This window comes from Pan paniscus, chromosome 1 (genome assembly GCF_029289425.2).
Source record: "Pan paniscus chromosome 1, NHGRI_mPanPan1-v2.0_pri, whole genome shotgun sequence".
Lineage (NCBI taxonomy): Eukaryota > Metazoa > Chordata > Mammalia > Primates > Hominidae > Pan > Pan paniscus.
The window spans coordinates 111,505,401-111,528,490 of NC_073249.2; the positions used below are offsets into that span (position 1 = coordinate 111,505,401).

At 40.3% G+C, this 23,090-nt stretch overlaps 1 protein-coding gene across 6 annotated transcripts in view; it reads right to left on the reverse strand.

Moving 5' to 3' along the window:
- Positions 1 to 1,795: 1,795 nt before the first annotated feature.
- Positions 1,796 to 23,090, reverse strand: part of TBX15 (T-box transcription factor 15) — a 118,294-nt gene continuing 96,999 nt past the window's right edge. For 4 of the 6 annotated variants that reach the window (XM_063599367.1, XM_003806294.8, XM_063599366.1 and 1 more), the window contains 2 exons: positions 17,826 to 17,923; positions 1,796 to 4,259 (listed from right to left, as the gene is read on the reverse strand). In XM_063599367.1, the coding sequence (XP_063455437.1) occupies positions 3,475 to 4,259; positions 17,826 to 17,923 (883 nt within the window). In that variant the 3' untranslated portion in view covers positions 1,796 to 3,474. Of the gene's footprint in view, positions 4,260 to 9,605; positions 9,705 to 17,825; positions 17,924 to 23,090 lie in introns of all 6 variants that reach the window. The other 2 variants (XM_055114442.2, XM_063599353.1) reach the window with 1 other exon arrangement.

A 23,090-nucleotide genomic window follows, 5' to 3' on the forward strand; every position in this document is an offset into this window, starting at 1 on the left:
GATTCTATAATAGATCAGGAACTGTCCTAGCTATTGAGGATGCAAAGATGAATAAGATAGCCTTTCCCCAGAAAAATGAGCAATTGTGGAGCACCTTAGACTATAGAAGAATAATCCTTCTAGTAAACACCCCTTTGTGTAATCATTATGCCAATTACAATGAATGCTCACTATTTCATGAAAGAGAATTGCGTAGAGCATATTCTTCACAATTCTTTATCCAGTTTGTCTTTTAAAAAACATTTTTATTACTTCTTCAGGTACACATGGAAACATATGCCATAATTCAGATGTAACTAACTTGGATTGTTCTAATTAACCCAAATTACAAAAATGTTCTGTACTTAATATTCTAAATGATTATTGAAATTATTATTCTTACTATTGGGTGAAAATATGGAGATTTTTATGTCAAGTTTTCTGATTGGCATACTGTGATTATCTATTACCCCAAACCTCAAAGGGTGTTAGATCAGTGAACAATGTTTGGTATGCTGCTAAATTAAAAAGTAATAATAATAACCGTAAGCTTCACATGTAGTTGTTTTTGTTATACCATTATGAAACCAAGGGGTGATGCAAGGTTTCCAAATAGGAGTGGTTTTCTAAGTTTTGAGGCATGTCATTCCCAGAGAGCCTACAATCCGTGGAGGTACTCAGTCAGTCATTGTCCAGCTATTTTGGCAATGATCTGATGGCTAATGGAATTAACTAGCATGCCACCCTCTGCAGTTATTTATAACACCAGAGCAATGAATAAGGTTTTTGCTCTCCCAAACCAACCTCCATTTCCAGTGAATGGCTGTGGTGGTTGGCAACCTGAGCCCACCAAATCAAACCCTGATGAAATGGGTCAGTGAGCAACCAGTGTAACTGTCCACCAGGAAACAGTCTGGAGTAGGGGCAAGAGCAAGAGGTTTCAAGTCCTGGCTCTGCTGCTTCCCAGCCACTTAAGAATGGGCAGGTCACAAAGTTTATCTTTTACTTCTTCATTTGCAAAACAATACTTCCTGGCCTGTCCACCTTTCATGGTTATTGTGAGGCTCCAGTGAGATAATATATGAAAGTTCTTGTAAATGGCATAGTCCTAGCCTCTTTATTAGTCTGTTATAAGTTGTCAGTTGGTGCATGACAACTCAAAACCACTCTCCCCATGCTGCAGTGATGCATTCAAGGAGGATAGTACATACTTATTGTTCAATATACCAAGCAAAATCCAGCCTCAGAGGCACTCTCACCTCAATCCCTTAAGATATGTCTTCTTTCCTGATTGTCCAAGTGCCTCGTGGTACTGCTGAATGACAGTGCTAATTGCACAGACCCTAAGGTCAGATTGCCAGCTCCCCACTTGGTCAAATATTTAACATTTTATGAGCTCATTACTGGATCTATAAAATGAGGATTCAAATGTTACCTATCTCACAGAATTGTGGGAGGATAAGATAATCACGTAAAACACATGGTGTAGTATCAGGTGGCACACAGTAACAATGACAATTACTATTAGCCTCACACAGGTTTCTGCAGCTAATATGAAGGCAAAAATCCCATTACAGTCAGAAGATCTAGTTTCAAGTCCTCGTTCCCTCTGTGACAGGCTGGATAATGCTACAAATTTCATTCAATCTCTCTGGAATGCAGTTACTACTTATAAAAGGATGCTAATATTCACTTCATGGGGTCTATATAAAAATCACATAGAGTAATATATATATAACTTCTATACTCACTGTAATGCACGATGAAAATGCACAAGGCTGTTATTTGATTTTTCTGTATGAACAAACATGCAGAAAACAATTGCAAAGATTTTATTTAGCGGCTTTCTGTGCTTGGCACTTAGAAACAGAGTTCCGTGCATAAGGGCAAATTTTTATACACTTTTTCTTCATACATATTTTACATACCCTTTTATTGCCCCCTTTTTCATATTCATAATATTGGATTCCCCACTAGGCACATAAATACATTTATCTACAACACCTCAAAACCAGAAACTTTAATAATATCTGTATTATTTTACTTGGTATTATTTGCATTTCCACACCATTTAAAAATTTTAGCTTGCACCAAGCTTCACTTGCTTTCTTACCATTAAAAGATTTGAAGGGAAAGGGAAAGATGAAGGACAAAACCCAAAACTTCAAAATGCAATGTACTATTTGATAAAAATGGAGATCTAAGGGCAGGTAGAAGGGTATAGAAGACCCATCTGCAATTCCCTGGGACATGAGGGGATATTTCCTGCCACAGGGATAGCGGGCAGGCATTCTAGGTCAGGTGTCTGGATCCGGCACCTGGAGGCCAGGCCTCTATTTGTTGCCTCTGCTCTTGGTATCATCTTCCGAGATTATAAAACTATTCCTTCTTCACACCCTTTTATTTTCCTTCCCCTACCAGGCTGCATGCTGTGGAATCAGCACTTCCCACGTAGTGCACCTCTCTTCCGGATCACAGTGGTCAAAGCTGTGGGCTCAGGATGCATTCCTTGCTCTGTCCCTCTGACCAATGCCCTGACCATGCTCAGTGTGCCAGAGAGGTTTACTCCTCAGTAATGCCATGATTCTTTCCATAACCTGTAGTGGGGCGGGCGGGGTTTGGGGGGACAAACCAAAAACACGTCTCCTTGGTGAATTAAAATTCTCATCATTGCTCACACTTTCTCTGTCAGTCTTGCTCTCCACCTCGTTCCTGTTCTCTATTCTTTCTGTTTGTCTTTCTCCTGTTCAGCTTCTCTTTCTCCCTCTTTCCACGGGCACCACTGGGAATATCAATGATAGCATACAAGTGAAGAGAGCCAAAGTTCAAAAGCAATCTTTTTCCGGAAGCCAAGTCCAGTTGTACTGATGTCTTTCCACTCTCATCCATTGGGAGGGTCTCCAGGATACATGGTTCATTCCAGAAGCAGAGGAAGCTGCAGGGGAGAAAGACTGGCAGCTACTGCTGGCCCACTCCATCTAGAGTTGTATATAGACAAATTCTTGGTGAAAGCACCCATTCTGGGCCTCCCTCCACAGAGTTCACCCAGTTCAGAGTCAGTGTGCATGTATGATTGCATGTGTATGAATTGTGTATGAATATGTAAGTGTGTGTGCATGTATGTATAGGTAGGTCTGTCTGTATGTGGGTGTGTATGTGTAACTTTTCATGGCTGCCACACACTAGCATCTCCCTTAACATTATGACGAAGTGATTATTCAGTCTCTTCAAAGGCCACTCTGGAACAGACAATGCTTTATAAAACTAAGGTCTGGGAAGGCAGAAGAATGGCCACTGAGTTGCGGATGATTCTACCGCAAGTATCCTTCACTGGCTTAAAGGTATCTCTTGTTCTTGGGTATATGTCTTCCGCCAGAAAAAAAAAAAAACACGGTTCCTGTTTTTCAAAGACACTGGACTCCCAAAGAGGAGGATCTGACCACGGAGACTCTGGGGCCTTGATTGCCAAATGCTCCGTGGTGTTTGGACTGGCCTTTAAACCATGTGCACGGACATCTGGGAGGAGGAGCCTGAAACTGCCCCATACTGCCGGCCGTCACAAGTGTTGGTTGCCTGTTGGTTATTGGGTGAAGGGCTAATCATGTGCATGCTGTGCTCCATCCCTGACGGCAGGTACTGCCTCTCTCCAAAGGCCCCGTTGGAAGGAGAAGAACAGAGTAAAGTGCTTTGAGAGGCGCTCAGTTTTTCCGGGCTTGCAGCTAGCCTAGGGGAAGTGGGGAAATTGTATCCATACAGGTTGTAAGGGTTGTGAAGGGAGAAGGCATTGTAGGAGCTCTGCTGCATGTGGCTGCCCCCGAACATGTGTGGTGATGACGAGCTGGAGGCAGCATTGCCTGCCTGCATGACATACTGAAACTGGGAAGTGGGAAAGGACCCCAGCTGGCCACCGTAGGCTTCCATCTTGCTGTTGCCAGGCAACGAGGGAGGAGTTGGTATTCCTGAGATCAGGGATGGAGTCCTCTGAGGCATGAAGGTTTCAGAGGGCTGAGTGGCTGAAGTGGTGCCACTCTGAAGCCTGTTGTAGCCACTGTCACTCAGCCCTGGGTAGCTCTGCAAGGCAGCCATGTTGCTTCGGGCACATGGTGGATAATCAGAGAGGTTTAGATTACACAGCTGGCTTTCTCGGCAGCCCACATTGAAAGTGTTGGGGGCCAGATGAAAAGTTGGAGGAGAACAGGATGGAGATAAAAGATGAGAAGAAGCCGAAGGGGATGGTGTCCCAGTGCTGGAGGTGGTTGGGGAAGTGCCTGTGCTGCCTCCTGAAAAATAAAACGTGAATACTATTGAGACAGTCTTTTAAGATGAGTCTGCCTAAGTCAAATGCAAGCCATACAGAAGGTGCCTTCAAATGTCCAAGATAGGGCTGATTTTTACAGAACCATTTTTCCTCTTAACTCAGCAGACCTATGCTAAGTGATTCCACCTGTGGACACATACACAGTCATACAGTCACACACACACACACACACACACACACACACTCCAGAAGGATCAAAAACAACACTAAATTCTTTTGTTTGTTTTCTCTATAAGAGCCTTAGTAAGTCCTTTGTATAAAAATAACAATAAACCTTCCAAGATTCACGTTGCCATTTCTCACCATCAAATTCACTTTCTAATAAGACCTCTGATGTCAGCATTAAAATCCACTAGCTCAGCTTTTCCCATTCTTAATGGAAATGCATTAAATATGTATTTTATTCAAGGGCTGTTGCCTACTTTGCCATTTTTAGTCTTCCAGCCAAACATGCAGGACACCAAAGCGGGACCCTAATCACAGAGGAAATGGGGTAATGGAAGACAGTGCCAAGTCAAAATTGAGGCCTGGGGGTGCAGAGCAGTGGAGCCTGGGGTATGAGATTGAAGTTGCATCACATAAAAGACATTGGGAACACAATTATAAGAGCTAGATTAGAATAAAGCAGGGCTAACCCAAAACAAAATCATTATGAACCAGAGGCTCTGCTGATCTCCTTTTATAGGATAATGTCCATTCTCAGAGACTGGAATAAAGACTGTAAACGGAGCCTTTGGAGTTTTAATATTTATCAGAACAAGAAGCTAAAAAGGCCTTAAAGTGACCTGAGAGTCAGGAGATCTGGGTCTGCTCACAACTCTGCCACACTAACTGCCCAGGTAACCTTAGGCACATCACTTACCCTCTGCAGGTTACAGTTTCTTCATCTAGAGATGAGGAATTAACTTAGATCAGCGGTTCTCAGGCATAGAGGACCTGGCAGCTTTTAAAAGAAATGCTGACGTTCCAGGATCCTACCTCGGATGAACTAAAGGAGAGTTTCTGGGCATGGAACCTCCACATCAGTATTGTTTTAAAAGCTCCCCCAGATGTGTAGTGTGGCTTAAGAACCAATCATACAACCCAAATTCCTCATTTCTAAGTACTCAGAATAGTCTTTCCTAAACTTGAGTGTGTATGAGAATCAGCTAGATGGCTTGTTAAAGCGTAGATTGCTGACTCCATCCCTAGAGTCTCTGATTCTGTAGGTCTGGGGTGGGGCCTAAGAATTTGCATTTCCAACAAGTTCTCAGGTGATGGTCCAGAGACCACACTTTGGGTTAGAGGAACTCCAGATTCCTTTCATTTCCAAAAGTCCCTAAATCTGTATTTGAACGAGTTGATCTTATGATGTGTGAATGTTAGAGCTAGACAGGTGGATGATGCACCGACAGACTGAGGACCAGTTCAATCCAACCTCCTTCAGTGTGTTCTCAGATAATTTAAGAAGGCCAAAAATGACCTTTACGAGCCTCCTCTTTCCCAAAGTCAGGAAGCAGCAGTGCAGCATCTGCCTCCTGTCTCATCCAATGGAAGTTAAAGACATGGGTGAGTGCTAGGGCTGCGGGGCCCTTTATTTGAATTCTGGAAAGAGCAGCTGCTTTGTCTTCCATAGGGAATCTTCCGTGATGTAACTTCCTCCTTCACAGCAAGGTTAGGAGTTTCCCAGCATTGTCAAGAGCTGTGATTCCCCCAAGGAATGTAATATCCTTTAGATCACCTACCCACTCATTTTGGGACTCTTAGAAGCTGAGCATTATAAAAGGGTAAAGGGCACTTTAGGTATAAAAGAGCAGGAATAAGGTTTTTCTCAGTGAAGAAAATGTTATAAAAACTAGCAGGGGTTGGGCACACTGGCTCATGCCTGTAATCCTAGCACTTTGGGAGGCCGAGGCAGGTGGATCACTTGAGGTCAGGAGTTCAAAACCAGCCTGGCCTACATGGTGAAACCCCATCTCTACTAAAAATACAAAAATTAGCTGAGTGTGGTAGTGGGCGCCTGTAACACCAGCTACTTGGGAGGCTGAGGCAGGAGAATCTCTTGAGCCCAGGAGGCAGAGGCTGCAGTGAGCCAAGATAGTGCCATTGCACTCTGGCCTGGGCAACAAGAGCAAAACTCTCAAAAAAAAAAAAAAAAAAGCAGGATTCCAGAGGCACTGGAATACAAAGAAACCATCCACAGTGTGCTAAGGACACAGGGGTCCCAGATGTGTCAATTAAGAGACAGATGCCCTCAAAGAGGAACCGAAAGTTAATTTTTAGCAGGAAAAAAAAAAAGCGTTCATCTTACATCCATGGACATAGGTAGTAGTGCTGGCTATAGAAGTACAAATTTGGCTGTTGTTATTATAATAGTTTCTTCAGAGGTAAATTTTGACAAAGCCTAACTAATAACGAAAGAATTTCAAAAGAATTCCCCCCAATGAACCTTCAAGGAAGAATTGTATTTAGATATAAATAGCTGCTGATTTTAGAGACATTTCAAAACTTCTCCTTCCTCCTTTCTAATACTCAACTTAAAATCCTTTAAGAAGAGTAAAAAATGATTTTTATTCCACAATTTGAGACAAGGCTAACATTGTAAATACCACTGAGAGAAGGAAGACAGCAGCTGGCCATGTCGGAAAGAGCCCTGAGCCTGATTCTAGGCCTATTAACCTCTGTCCAGCTCATGACCACTAGCAATGCAGGCCACCTCTTCATTCTCATTAGCTGTGAAATCAGGGGCTTGAACCAGTGGGCCTCAGTTTCTGTCCTTCTCAGCATATCTGTAACTGAGGTTTCAAATAATATAAAGTGTGAATCGCCAACAACAAGTACTTTCCATGGAATTATTTTAATATAATGAAGGATCTCTGGCAGGAGAAGATTCTAGAAGGAGGAGGCAGAACATCTCATCTGTCTTGTTTCTATACAGCTGAATGGCCAGGCCTTCTGTGCCTTGCAGAAATCTCAAGGATTCATTTCAAGCGTGTGGTTCCTCTTTGAGGCATCCTACACATTTTCCTTATTTTCCACTCCAAATGCCATGAGCTTCTCTGAAATTAATGCTATGGCACAAATGGAGAAACCTGACTCCAGCTGTAAAGAGATTTGTTTTATGGGATAGTTATCTGGTCACTTCTCTTTGAAAGTTCATCCTTGCTCTCCCTGATCTGGTGTTTATGTGGTCCCTGAGGAGACCACCTGTTCAGCATGTCATACTGTCCTGTTACAGGTATGTTCTATCAGGCACTGGTCCTAGCCCTGCAGCAGGAAGTGCAAGATGGAGCAGATGACTTCCTACAACTCTAAATGGTTTTCTCTGATGGCCCAAGATGGAAGGAATGGTACTGATTTAAGGCCTCAACTGGTTTCACTACAAAAAGAAAAAAAAAGGTTGGGGGTGGAACTATTAACAAGTTACAGGGATTTCTGCTGACCAGATGAGAGGCAAATGTTAAAAAGTTTGTAGTCAGCTTGCTTGGGCTTTTAAATGACATTCACTGGAAATGAGACTTGGTGGCCTGCTGAGCTTGAGTGGGTGAAGCCTCCATATGAACTAGTGTTTGAAGGAGGCAGGGGCAAGGCTGTCCAAGAAAAGGTCACCTTGCTTCCATGCACTTTGAAGAAATGCTCTTGTGAACATACAGATAACAGCAATTTTTCAAAGTTCCCATAGAAAGAGAAGACTATGGTATTCATTTTGCAGAGAACAAACCGAGATACTGACAAGTCTTTCTCCTCCTATGATCTAACAGCTTGTCGAATGTTAAACAAGATTGGAATTTCCAGCCAAGTGCAAAATGAGCACAAAGAGGGAGCCCATCCTCCTTGTTCATTTTCAACACTTGGCTGACTAGAGATTCTCATCACAGAAAAGCTAGGGCAGGGTGGGACACCAGTCCAGGCCAGGCCATACTGATACAGGAGGGTCAGAGCTGCCTCTCCAAGCAAAGCATGACTCTCTTCCCTGTGCCCTCCTCCCCTCTGTACTTGCCAGGTCCTGAGTGCTCTGAGCATCTTGACAGAAATTTTATTTAATGGATGAGTGTGTTCTATAGGGTCCAAAAAACCCAGTTCCAATCCCAGATGTCTTACTGATTAAGGACAGAACCTTAGCAAGTTAGCAACTCCAAGCCTTTTACATTTTAAGGAATTGCCAATATCTATTTTGTAGAGATGTTTTGAGAAATAGGTAAGATATAATAGTATACATTACAAAGTGCTCATAACTGTATTTGGCACATAGGCATTAATTTTTTTAAAAAAAATTTTTAGTAGAGATAGGGTGTCACTATGTTGCTCAGGCTGGTCTTAAACTCCTGGGCTCAAGAAATCCTCCTGTCTCAGCCTCAAAGCATTGGGATTACAGGCGTGAGCCACTGCACCTAGCCCAGCACAAAAGCATTAACTATTCTCTTCTATGAGAGAAGAGTGAAGGAAGGAGAAAGGAACTTGGGTTCTAATGAGAATGGCTCTGCGGTGTTGGCCTCTGTCTGTGGAGCTAAGCATCTTGGCCTCTCCTCACCCTGATGAGCATTATGTCACAACAGCTACATGTTTGTTGTTACATGCTAGAGGAACCTCCATCACTGTGAATGATGGAGCACTAGGCCAGGTAGCAGCTAAGGCCCTACCTGTGCCATATTCCCAAAGGCTAACCTAACTCTGGTTCCTCTCTGAATTATCTGTCCCTCCTCCCTCACTTCCAGTTCAGGACAAGAATGGCTGCCCGTGTCTCCATCTTTCCTCAAATGAAGCAAAGTGGGATTCACAGAGCACAAATAGCTAGACTGGTGTTTTTCCCACTATCCTTAGAGGTCTTAATTCACTTCTGAGAAGTGATTAAAATATAATGCCCTAAGTAGCTTAAAACTTTCAGGAGTTCTGTAGCATCTGTAGGATCTGTAGGATCAATCTCCTACAGCACCAGCTCCCTTCATCCTATTTTACCCATGGGCCAATATGAGGTGACACACATGAAAATTCATATATGACATTAACTTGCTCCAATATCCAAGGCTAATGGCCAAAATAACCAAAAAGGATACGTTTAGCAGTAATTCTGTATGAGGACAATAACCTAGAATATACTTGTTTTTACCATAAAGACAAGTTAAATGTGACCATGAAAATCCTGAATACTAAACCTGCTGACTTTTGCATCTGTAAATTGATCATTTCCAGATTGTAATATAAGGGCTTTCACATACAGTTTCTTTTTCAATTTATTTTTCTGTGCTTTTCTCCCTCCTCCCCCAAAATTGAAAAACAGTAAGGCAAAACCCCATCTAGGCTAGTAAAGAATAAATTTCCATGTAATTACTTCGTTCCATGAGCCAGACTCTTCTCTTGTATAATTCAATGGCATCTGTCTCTGAGGAGTGCTGATTCACTGTGTATCCTTGAGAAGTCTTCTTTGAGGCTTTCAAACAGGTAAGAGGTAAAATATCAGCACCCTATAGACTGATCCCAGAGAATAAACCCAGAGATCGTAAAGTTTAATGAGCACAGCACTGTTCATCTCAACAAAAGAATTACTTAGTTGAGATGAGTACCATCCTCATAATGCAAACATGAACATTAGAGTGCTAATAGGAATTGCGTGGTTTCAATCTTAGAAAGACTCCTAGTGAATCATTCTCCATAAAAGTTAAAGGTATGCACAGACCTAAACTCCTTCTCTTTAAAATTGCTTTGAATATATTCATCCAATTCTCATTTTGCACATTGGTACTCTGTGCTCTGAGTGTCTCCGCTTCTTAGATGGTCCTATTTTACATCTACCACATTCCTTAGGTGGACTGCAGCATTTCTTCACTTTCCATTAACTTAATTGTTTTCTCCCCTACTTGTTTTACTGCCTTCCTTGCTGCAGCATGCATCTGTTATCTTCATTTAGAATTCATCTGCTTCTTTCTGGCAACAGTATCTAGTTTTCCCACTATTACACACTTTCTCCCACTCTCACTGCCTCAGCCCTACCTTCAGGGAAGGCATGTGACTCAGGCCTGGACAATCAAAGCATCATATTCCCCCCTACCACAGTAATTAAAATGGAGATGACTCAATTAAAGACAATTATACTCAATGAGATTTTGGTAGAAACCTTAGGAGAAAGGTACATGCCTTTTCCCATCAGATTTAAACCTCAAAATATGTAGGGCCAGGGGTTCTGGTAAGCATGTTTATACCATGGGGAAACTGAGAATAAAGTCAGGATGATAGAGAGCAAAGTTGAGAAATGGAGTTGATGATCTTTTATGGGTGCCTACATTAAGCTTTGCCTAAAACTGGCTATTTGAGTCATTTCAGTTTCATGACCCAATGAGTTTCTTTTTTGCTTTGCCATTTGGGTTTTATTTTATTTACAACAGTAAGAATCCTAATTGATATACATCCCTAATTCTATAGGTAATTCCACTATGAATCTGAAGGGGTAGGAATATTAAGATAAAGCTGGAAGAGAGAGAAATAAAAATGAGAATGGTAGGACTAGACTATGAACCACTTTGTCAAATGGAAGCTATGGATGATTCCTTCCTAAGACATGATAAATTACCTATGAGTAGGAACAAGGGATTTCAGCTACGTAAATAGACATCTAGCTCTGTAAAAAAATATCTAATAAGATAGTGACTTTACTTTAGAAAAATACATAATCTCTTAAATGGTTGCTGGCCTCATTCTGATCAATAAGAACAGGCTAAACAATGAAGTAAAAATGCTGGCAACTTTTCAAGATGATTTTTTCATATTAGTGTCCCTGGCAAATAAGGAAGATAATGTACAGAATAGAAAAACAACAGCTGCTGGTTTTTTTTAAGTTTTCTAAAAGTTCAGTAGAAAGAAATGCACAAATCTAAACAAAAAGGTAATTTCAAAAACCAATTACAACACCACAAATGGTAAGAAGATAAAAGAGGAGTGTCTAAAGACATCAAAGTCAAAGTGGCCATTCTCTGATAGGTTTGTGAAATGCAGTTAGATAAGACATAAAAGGAAGAATATATAAATAAAAGCAGGAAAAACAATGGTGTGATCTTGTGGGAATAACATTAGGATGCCCAGAATTAAGTGAAGTTTGTAGTCTTCTCTAACAGTAATACTCATGTTTTTTCTCCTACTGGGTTTATTTCTTTCAAAGTGTATCACTTTAATTTACTATTCTTGTCATTATTTCTGTCCCAAGAAGACTTAACATTACCCACGACAGCATGAGAAATGCTAATGTTAATTGACTGCATGAGTGAACAAGTGACTCTTACTTCTTAATGTTAAAGCTTCAAGGTCATTTTACTCACTCCTCATATTATACGCACTGACATATGGATTCCTGAGACCATAAATAATTGTTCCCAACTTACTATCTTGTTATCTTCACTTAAGAATTTTGGGGGCCAAGTGTGGTGACTCATGCCTGTAATCCCAGCACTTTGGGAGGCCAAAGTGGGCAAATCACTTCAGGTCAGGAGTTTGAGACCAGTTTCAGCATGGCCAGCATGGTGAAACCACGTCTCTACAAAAAATACAAAAAATTAGCCGGGCGTGGTAGCGGGCGCCTGTAGTCCCAGCTACTCGGGAGGCTGAGGCAGGAGAATGGCGTGAACCCGGGAGGCGGAGCTTGCAGTGAGCCGAGATCGCGCCACTGCACTCCAGCCTGGGCGACAGAGCGAGACTCCGTCTCAAAAAAAAAAAAAAAAAAAAAAAAAAATACAAAAATTAGCCAGGCATGGTGGTGTGCACCTGTAGTCCCAGCTACTCAGGAGGCTGAGGCAGGAGAATTGTTTGAACCCAGGAGGCAGAGGTTGCAGTGAGCCGAGATGGTACCACTGCACTCCAGCCTGGGTGACAGGGCAAAACTCTGTCGAAAAGAAAGATAGGAAGAAAGAAAGGAAGAAGGAAAGAAAGAAAGAAAGAAAGAAAGAAAGAAAGAAAGAAAGAAAGAAAGAAAGAAAGAAAGAAAGAAAGAAAGAAAGAAAGGAAGGAAGGAAGGAAGGAAGGAAGGAAGGAAGAAAGAAAGAAAGAAAGAAAGAAAGAAAGATGGAAGGAAGGAAGGAAGGAAAGAAGGAAGGAAGGAAGGAAGGAAAGAAAGAAAGAAAGAAAGAAAGAAAGAAAGAAAGAAAGAAAGAAAGAAAGAAAAAGAAAGAGAAAGAAAGAAAGAAAGGGAGGGAGGGAAGGAAGGAAAAGAAAAGAATTTTGAGTACTTTCTTCACTATCCTTTACAAAACTTATTTTCTTCTTTTTTCTTTTCTAATCATCGTGCCCTTCAAATTTTATCCTAAAGTTGTCTCTGGTTAATGTTTGCCAAACACATTGACATTAGTCCCTATGATACAGAACCTAGCAGAGTTTATTCACTTATTCAATCACTATTTGAGTACTAAATATACACTCAACCAACAGGGAGTGTTTGGATCCAGGGATTTAATCATGCAGGAAAAAAATAGTGAGAAAAATGTGGATAAGAGACATTAATGAAAGAATGACACAAATAAACAAGAGCTCACCTTAAGGATACTTGGCCTACTCTGGATGGCAGGGAATTTCCCCAAGGAAGTCATATTTAAGCTGTGATCTCAAAGACAGATAGCACTAAGCACTAAGAAGGCAAGCGGGTAGCAAGGAGCCTTCCAGAGAAAGAGAACAACGTGGCAGGAAAGAGCACACCATGTTTGAGAAAGGGAAGTAAGATGAGTGATGCTGAAACAACAGAGAGAACGAGGGGAGGTGATATAGGCTGAAGCTAGAGTAGTAATAATAGCAATAATGAGGATGATCATAGAGAACATTTTTGAACACTCAGTAAATCCTAGGCTCTTTCCTAAGCACTTTACATTCATTAATCCTCATTGTTATTATCCCTATTTTAGAGGTGAGGCAGCAAAAGTCAGAACATGCAAGGTCTAGCGACAATGTTAAGGAATATGTCTTTCATAGGTGAAAGTAAACTGTGGCCATTGAGCAGCTTTAAGCAGACTGGAGATAGAAGGTTGAGGTGCAAAGATGTGTGTTTTGAAAAAAATGATTCTCATTTCTACATGAGGAATGGCTTGGAAGAAAATGTAGAAACTATGGAAGACATTACGGTCATGCAGTGAGAGGTGACGTCAGTGCAGAGTGGCATGGTAACAAGGAAGGTTAGAGATGTGGACAGATTTAAGAACTTAGTAATGGTTGGGCATGGGGGTAGGGCAGGGAGGGAAACTTCCGGGATATCAAGTGTTCTCCTTCCCCATGGAGAGGGCACCAGGCTGTGAGGTAGATGATAACTCAGTTTTGGACATGCTGAGCATAAGGAACTTTGGGGACAAAACAAAATATGTAATCAATTACTGTTTGTTTTAATGGATTGAATTGAGATGCTCCCTACCCCCTATCAGGAGCTCTTCATGATTATAGTGCAGAATTAGGATATTGCTCTTCTATAGCTAAAAAGGGAGTGCTTTAAAAAAATTCTATGTGATAAGCCATACGTATGGGCATTATTCCTCACCTCAGTGATAAATGAGATCTGTATAAACCAGCTATGTTTTGATCATTACAGTGACGTCATAGTTCAGTGGCTCATGTCCACTAAATTGTCCTTCTTTCCCAGTATCTTACTTGTATGACTTGATCAGTAGCTGATCCCTCTCACTAACCAACCTCAACTAATACAAGTCAAACTGATGAAAATTCAATCATCAACAGAGACCCTCATAATCCTAACTCTTTAACTGCCTGACAAACACTGAAACACCCAATGGTACTGAACTCAGTAGTGATGTCCACCAACTCTCTTGGGGAATGGAGAGCTTTTGTAAATGGTGGATCCCCTCATGTCCACAGATGGAAAGTTGGCAGTTCTGGTGTCATTGGTCCAGAATGATTCCTTTTAGAACAACAGTTATCAAATAGCTTGAAGTCACTGCTGATAAAGCTCTCGGTTTTGGCCACTCAAATAGCTCCATTATATACATGAGGAAGTTGAGGCACAGATTTTATTCAAGTATATCCATCAGAACAACAACAGGATTGCATTATATTTAGTTATAACTGACCTGGACTCTTATTTCCTTTTCCTTCTATGTTTATATTTCCTCAGTCACTTTCTCCAAGCATAACTTGCCTGGTTAGTTCATTTGCTCCTTGTCACTAGCAGTGTTCAGGCAAAAGCCATTCCTGAGGTAGAATCTTCATCTCCAGAACCTCCAGCCTCTCTGGACTCTCCAAACACATAAACACCCTTGAGTCTAACTGAAGACATCTGAAGACCATATACTTGACTTATAAAAAAAAAATTGACCTATTGAGAGTTAATGCTCAAGTTGTTGAACAATAAAAACCATCAATAGGAAGAGCAAACTAAAATCTTTGTGGAAAATTAAAGCTGTAGTAAGAAAGAATAAGAAAAATAATGTAATCTGGTGGAAAGGAAACTGTCCTGTCAAATAAGAGATCTGCGTTGGTACTCTGAACTTAGCTCTGCCACCACTTAACTACAGATATGATACTAGACCAGACTTGTCCAACCCATGGCCCAAGGGCTGCATGCAGCCAAGAATAGCTTTGAATGCAGCTCAACACAAATTTGTAAACTTTCTTAAAACATTATGAGATTTTTTGTAGTTTTTTTAGCTCCTCAGCTATCATTAGTTTTAGTATATTTCATGTGTGGCCCAAGACGATTTTTCTTCTTCCAATGTGGTGCAAGGAAGCCAAAACACTGGACACCCCTGTACTAGACTGTGTCATGCCTCAGTTTCTTTTTTGTGTCAAAGGCAGAAGATAATGAATCTCATGCATTCTTCTCCCTAAAACAACTATTTACAATACTCCATTCAATGTGATTTTAAAAATAAAAAGATTTAAATTTTTGCAAAACTGTGGAGAATTTACCTAAGTGCTTTCTTCGAAGTTTTATCAGCAGATGAGTCTTAATGACAAGAGAAATAAAAGATGGCAGCAAAGGCAGGATGAAAAAAAGCATTCTTAACCTCATCTATGCAGAAAGACAGATCCACCCTCACCAGTAGCAGCACAAAACTGTCTAGGACTGCTATGTGACATGACAGATACTCATATGCTGAAACAATGAGGTAATATGGACAATTGGATAAGTCAGTCAATATTTGGCACCAATCTTAGGTTTGGTGCAAACACTGCCAATACTCACCTCATTAAAAGGGAATTGCTGTAAAAAATAGCCTACCACTGCAGTTTCCACTAGAAGCTCATTCCTCTCTATTCCTTCTAAGATGCAAAGCAGTTCAGCATGCATGGCTGTGTCTCTTCTCTTCATTTATGATACTGTCCAGAGTCACTGAAACTCTTAGTTCTTAAGGGAAGAGGGGATGGGTGTTGTTGGTTTTACATCCTTTGTTAACGTCAAGAAACCAAGCCACATATTTTTTAATAATGAGAATCTGGATCAACTTCAATGGATATTTCAAAAATATATTCCAATTAAACTATTTAATAGAGTCCTGGCTTTTTCTCTAACCCCATCCCATCACCATATGTATCCAATAATTCAAGTTCTTTCTTCTCTTCCGATAAAAGTGAGGGTCACTGAAGTGTTTTGAAAGTTCAGTTTATTTGAAACCATTGTTTTCAAAATGTCAATAATAACCCTTCATACTGGTAAATTTTTAGTATAAGTACCATGAAGCCTGCTATGCTGCACGTCTAAGTAACCCATGCAAGCTTCCTATGTCTGTGCCTGCCCAATGGCGTCCCTCAATGATCACTCCTTATCCATGTCTACGTACATATTAGGTGGTTGTGCTCCAAGATGAAGTTTGAGAGTGGCTCTGCCCACCTGAGCCACAGTGCCAGCAAGTGATCCCATTCACTATTCATTGGGTACGTACTGGGTGCCAGGCCCTGTAGATCTTGGGGATACAGCACTGAACACAATTGTTGCCATTAATGCCTGCCCTCTGGAACTGGCAATATCCCTGCCAATCTTCTCCGACCAGCCTCCATGATACAAACTCCTGCTTAGCTAGAGCTTGGAAAGGCAACGAGTAAAGCAAGGGCAGAGAAGCAAAGAAGCCACCACAGAACTAAATCAAATCAATGACACATTTTTGTATACACAGCATGTTTATATAAATTTCCTCACACCAAAAAATTATCCCTCTTTTGTAGGTGAGAATACTGGCATGCAGGAATAGAAGTAAATTGCCTCAATGTAGAGAATTCATGACCATCAAAGACAGGGGCCTAGATTTTCCTGAGTCTCTTTAAGCCCCTGTCTCTTAATGGCCATCCGTGAGGGCCTCAAAGCCATGGTGACACCTTGAATAACTATCGACTCTGCTTCTAATCACAGCTTTGTAGGGAGGAATATATAAAAGAGATGGAAATTCTGGATCACTTACTTCACCAGATCGCTGTGAAAATGAATAGTCTAATCATGTTTTAAATAATTAGTCATCAGAAAGGCAATATTCCTTGGTCCTGACACAACTTTGCTTAAATGTCTACATACAGGGACATAAGGGCCTTGAAGGTGAAGATAATGAGGATGATGAAGACAATGATAACTAGTTGTATTAAATGCTTACTATGATTTTAAATGCACTATCTCATTTAATTCAAGAATTCTATTTGATTCTACTTTTCCATATAATGCAGACGATAAAACTGGGTGTCAGAAAAGTTGAGGGACTTGACCAAGGTCACAAAGCTAGAAAGGATCAGTGATAAGAGCCTAGCCTAGACCTAGTCTAACTCCAGAGTCTATGCTTTTAATCACTACACTCATCTTAAAACCTGACAGATTTCAGCAATTTAGGTTACAAACCTAATTCAGTGTGCAAAATGTTAGAAGCTTCCCTGAAAAGGGAAAGTTAAATATAATATATGGGTGCTATGCCTGGGAAAGCTACAGACAAGACTGAGAAAATTTGAAATAAGTCACAACCCATCTGGCCACAGGTTTCCCAACCTGAGCTGCGAGGAAAGAAAAATTATAAATTGGATAAAAAGCACAGAGTTCAAAGCAGTAGGGGGGAAAGTCTACTTATTCCACCAACTGAGAGGGGTGTTGTTTTATATAAGCAAAAAAGGAAAGAACACAAGTTGCAAGGTCCAGATAGGCTTGCAGCAGCCCATTCCTCACCTGGAGACCTGATACAATTTATTCCCATTGTCCAGAGCTAAGATTTTGCTCATCACGAAACTTTTCTTATTCTAAGAAAACTGAGAAGGCTACCATGAGGAATAAATGAAGTTATTAAAAAAACTCTTCAAATACCAAGGCATATGTGAATGCTTAGCAATATTAATAATAATACCATCATCATTATAAATATATAACTGCACTCTTAGGAAGGGAGAGAGCATTTTGAGTGCCAGATGAAATGCTGCCTTTGGACCAGCTTGTTTACCCAAGTGGTGATGCTTTGGTTATTTACAGAGCTCCTGAGTTCTCTTCATTCCAGGAGAATTGGTATAACCCATATCTTGGCCTGAGGCCAGATGTGCTATATTCGGTTGAGCTCCCACTCTGTCCCTGGCCCTATCACTAAGCAGAGGCCTTGCTCCAGGACTTTACCTTGCTGCTTCTGCATGGTGGTGAAGTCTTCGAAGGTGAGTGTGCGCACAGGAGGTCTCCAGAATGCATATGTCTCCATGATGGCTTCAAGTCCAGTTCTGACAAGAGAAAAGCCAGCAAAGGAAGTCATAAATAATTTCAAGAAATGCATTGACTTTTCAGAGATCCAGAGGTGGACTGTCAAACAGGTAATAAAAACATAGATACTAAGAGCTACCACCATCAGGGTAAATTCGGGTGAAAAAACTCAAGGTACAATGATGCTGGACTGCAGGGGGAATAACAAATTAACCCAATTCAGATCATTTGCAAGCAAATCTACAACTATGATGGAATTTTATTCTGACCCTCCTTTAAAGGAGGCTTGGTCTGCAGGAAAAAAAGCATGGTAAGTATTAAAGGTCAAGGCCACTAATATCATGAGTACAGTTGTGCAGAAAGTAACATTGACTGCTTCTCTAGCACAGAACAATGTCATCATCATTACCACACTGCACTGACACAGCCTGACCGAGAGTCAACTCCTCACCTTGGGTATGTACAGAATGAATGGAACTGTCAAACTGCTGTGGTTTTAAAGGCTTCTTAAATCAACAGAGATGAATAGGGCAACAGAAATAAAAGGAGAGGTAAGCAGTGAAATAGACTTGGGTTTCTGCTGCAATAAGAAACACCTACCTGAAGATAAAGAAAGGGCTTTGTCTCAAAAATTATGGCTCAGGCAAAAAGACTAATACATTTCTCCAAATATTCATCTGCATTTTAGTAACCTAATAATCAATCTGGTCTTTGGCCATCACAAACTGTCAGAGTTCAGGAAGTATCCAACATTTTACGAGTACATTCCTTTAAGGCTCCTGGTTCATTTGTATTAGAAATTCCATAAATTGGACTATGTGCATACTGTCTTTTTACCCTTCAATTAACTATGTCTGTAACACATATGCAAGTGCTGATATACATCATTTTCACATGATTATTGAGGTTATCTCAGACATATTCTTGATGATATCCATACCTTCAAAACAAAATATCAGCTGGGGCTTTGTTTGAAGCTTTGAACACAGCTTCTAATTATTGATCTTTCTTTAAAAAAAAAACTGCTTCACTTAACTAAACAGAGAGAGGAGAAGTGTGGGACCTGTGAGAAAGGTGGGAGGAGAATAGGAAAGAGCAGATGGCATAAATCTTTTCATTGCAAGGTCACTGGAAGGTGGGTGGTATGGCATCCCTTCCTGAAATGGATTAGCTTCCCCTTTTGAGATGAAACTTCTGCTGCCTGTGTTTCTTTCTTGGTAATGTATTTCCAGAGTTCTCTTCAGCCTTACACAACAAGAATAAAGAAATTTTATTTTAGGTGAGAACAAATATCCTTTACTTATCAACAACTATAGGATACCCTGAGGTTCTTCTCAGATGAGCTGCTGATACGCTGATTGACTCTTTGTGTTGGAAAATTTCCTCTCTGAACAGGCCTCACTTGCACAGTTAACTTTCTAAAGTCTTCCCTGGAATCTTGGAGGCTTTAAATACACCAATGTTGGCAAACCAAACTCTGTATTTTAAGAAGAGGTTCAGAGAAGAGAGTGTTACATGGTGTTTATTAGCTGTTAATCTGTTAGAAGTAGGAATAGGAGACATCTCCACATAGTCACTCTACATTAATGTTGAATACAGTACATGAAACTATTTGTGGAGAGAAAGAGCCCAGGCAATTAGGGAGTTCAGAATAATAAGGGGATAGGCAGATAAAGCCACACTGAGCCTGGATGGATAGAAGAAATAGATAGGCCAGGCTTAGGTCTTACTGCTTTGTTTTGGAATGTTGGCCACCCACCAGAATATCTTAGGATTCCCTTTAATGGCACAGGAGGCTCACTGAAAATGGCAGAGTCTTTATTGTTCCACCTCCTAGTTCATTCTTCCCAGGAACATGTACTGATGATGAGGACAAAATATTAGCTCAAGGACAAAGAACAGTCCCTTCTCAGTTCATAATGAAGTGCTGGAAGACTATGAAATTGCAATAATATACTGATACACTGCCAATATTTTATTTGTTGAATAAATAGAAAATGAACTTCATTTTCTATCCTAGTTCATTTTGTGCTGCTATAACCTACCATATGCTAGGTAATTTATAAACAATAAAGTTTATTTGGCTCACAGTTCTGGAGGCTGAGAAGTCCAAGAGCAAGGTGCTGGCACCTGGTAGGGGCCTTTGTGCTGAGTCATACATGGTGAAAGATGGAAGGTCAAGAGAGGGCAAGAGCAAGAGAGAAAGGCACCAAACTTATTCTTTCATCAGGAACACACTCCTGTGTTAATTAGCCATTCATGGGGCACAGCTCTCAGAGCCTAATCACCTCTTAAAGGTCCCAGCTCTTAACACTGTTGTATTGCAGATTAAGTTTGGAACACATAAACTTTGGGGGACATATTCAAACCATAGCAGTTTCATTTTCATAATAGGCAAGAAGACTGTGACAAAAGTGTTAATAGTTTTATTTTATTTAAGCAGTTAACTCTATATAGAATAGTGACTATTTACTCATGAATTCAAATCTAAAATCCAAATAAAAGAACTGAGTTGTAAAATCACAGATTTTAAATGTAGGAAGAATCTTGGATGTCATCTACTATAACTCTTATGACACCATCTTGAATGGTTATCCACCTCTGTTGATATATATATATCCCCAGGAAAATTTTCAGTTTTTTGATTGATCTGATATAACTTTCACCCTCTGGTTCCATTACCAATAAGTAAATAGTGAGAGTGACAGGCATTTCCCACAAGGAGTCCACCTGCCACATCCTCAGCAGGGAGACCTTCCTTAGCTAACGAACATAAAGAACAACATGCCACCTATGGACACATATGTAATCCATCCAGGGGTCTGTCACAGCAAGGATCAGTTTGGTAGTGGAATTGTGTGGGGAGGGTTATGGCTCCCAAAAAAATAATGGCTAAGACCATACATGCCTAACCATGTCTTATTAATCCACAGTGGATCTATGTCTTATAAATATATCCTACATAGCATATATATAAATTATTCTATAATAGAAATGATCCTATAATATATATTATACTACAGAGAATAATATTGGTCTCATAGATTTATATTATTGATTTTATTTATGTATTCAGTGTGTATTGTTTTTTAGAAAAATTAATCCTATTTATTTACCATATTCTACCTGTTTTATTTGTCCTCAACCCTATTATGCTTCATTGGATAGATCTAATTATTAGAAGGTACTAGTTCTATATATCAATATTTGGTGTAGTGCCATGGCAAGATTAAACAATTCACCTCTCTCCACCACTAGTATGGTCGCATCTCAAGGGCTTAGGTCCCATGTTCTTCTATGCCCAGTTTTCTAGCACAGTGCTGGTTACAGGATAAGATCTCAAATGATATGCATTGAATTAATAAGTAGAAGAATGAATGCTTTATTGCTGAGTCATTCTTACACTTTAACAAGCATTCATTTTTCTAAGCCTAAAACTTAGGAACACAACTTGGTGTAAAATAAAGTATCTGAAGACAGAAGAGATCCTCCAGTATTAGAGATTTGGGAATTGTTTCTATAGCTGATTGCAATTGTGCCTTTATTAACTTCAGGTTCAGAGAGGTTTGCATTTTCCTTGTCTTTTTCCATTCCAGCCATAGAACTTCTGAGCTTCAGCAGAGTCTGAGTTCCCTTGCAGGGGTGAGTCATTTCACCTCCCATCTTTTCTTTTGAGAGTTCTTGCCAACCACCTGTTAACATCTTCAGCCAGTTGGATGTCTAGTCAAAATTTACCCTGTGCTACACATTGTTTACTCATTTGTCATCATTTTACCCTAGTTTTGTAAAATTTTATCTCCAAGTTTTTAAAAGTGAATTCATTGTCTAACGGGTGAAAAAAGCAGTCCTAGGTAATGGTATGCCATTAACGTGTTCCACATGGTGAGCCTCTCAGGTCTGCTGAACACCAGAGACCTGATGTCATCTCTGAGATTTCCAATCAGAGACGGTCAAATTGGCAAGTGTCCCCCTCTTGCTCATTTTTTCCCTGTTAGCTCCATTGACAACATAGGCCGTATCCAAACCACCTTTGTTCAGTGCTTTGGCTGTAATCACCTCTCTGGTTTCCAGGCCTCTTCTCTTTAGGCTTTTCAGGCTGCTCACTAGCCAAACCAACAGAATGTGCTGAAGAGAAGGAGAAAGAGGAAGAAGAGAAAGCAAGCCAAGGACCTCTTTTGCAAATTGATGATGCCTTGAAATCAATTTATTTGGAAAAAATAGTCAGACTACAGAAAAAAACATCCTTGCAACATTTTCAATCCAAAAAAGATGGCAGTATCATTCCTTCAAAGTTCAGCAAATATTTGATAAGTACAACAATAATTATAATAAATTTCATGACCCTACTTGGTAGCACTCCAATGCACATTTCTGCTTTTCTTTTGTCTTGAGATAGGGAGTTGCTTTTTAATGTTTCCTTTGTTTATTTTCTCTTTAGTTCTGACTTCCTTAATTTTTACTCTTCCCCATACTATTTGCTGGTGACACTGGTAACAAAGGCAACATATGCTATAGGTTGATAAGGCCATTGGTCTTCTCAGTAGAAGACAGAAAAGGACTAAGGGAAGCCTACTGAGACAGAGGTCTTGAAGTAATAAGAGAATTATCCAACCAGAAAAAAATACTTATAATACTAAGTTCAGGAAATATAAAGACAGAAAAGACACAGGGTCTCTACCCTTTATGACTGTCTTGTTTTTTAAAAAAGGAACAAGATATAAATGACTAGTTTCTGAACTATGCAGTAAATGTTACACTGAAGGCATGTATGCCAAGATGCCATGGAATATTGGGCAAGAATCACTTAATATACCTGAAAAAGTCAAGGAAGATTCCACAAAAGGCCAGTTATTTAAGCTTACTATTAAAGAGTAATCAGCAGTTTTCCATCCAGAAAAGAGTCAGTAAAAGTTTTTCTAGTAGACTTAACAGTATGTGCAAAGACTTGGAGGTATGCAAGAGAAGGCATGTTTTGGGGACATAGTTCAGGGTGACTGGAGCCTAGGGTACAGAATGGGAGAAGGGCAGTAGACACCATGAGCATTTATTCCATGATAGGTGCTTAGATTTTGTCCCGTGGGTGGTGCTATGCCTCTGATCCCCTTTCTTTTCCCTTCTAGTATTTGAAAGGACATATAACTAGAATATACTGTTCCTTCCGATATAATTATCACATCTCAACATTCA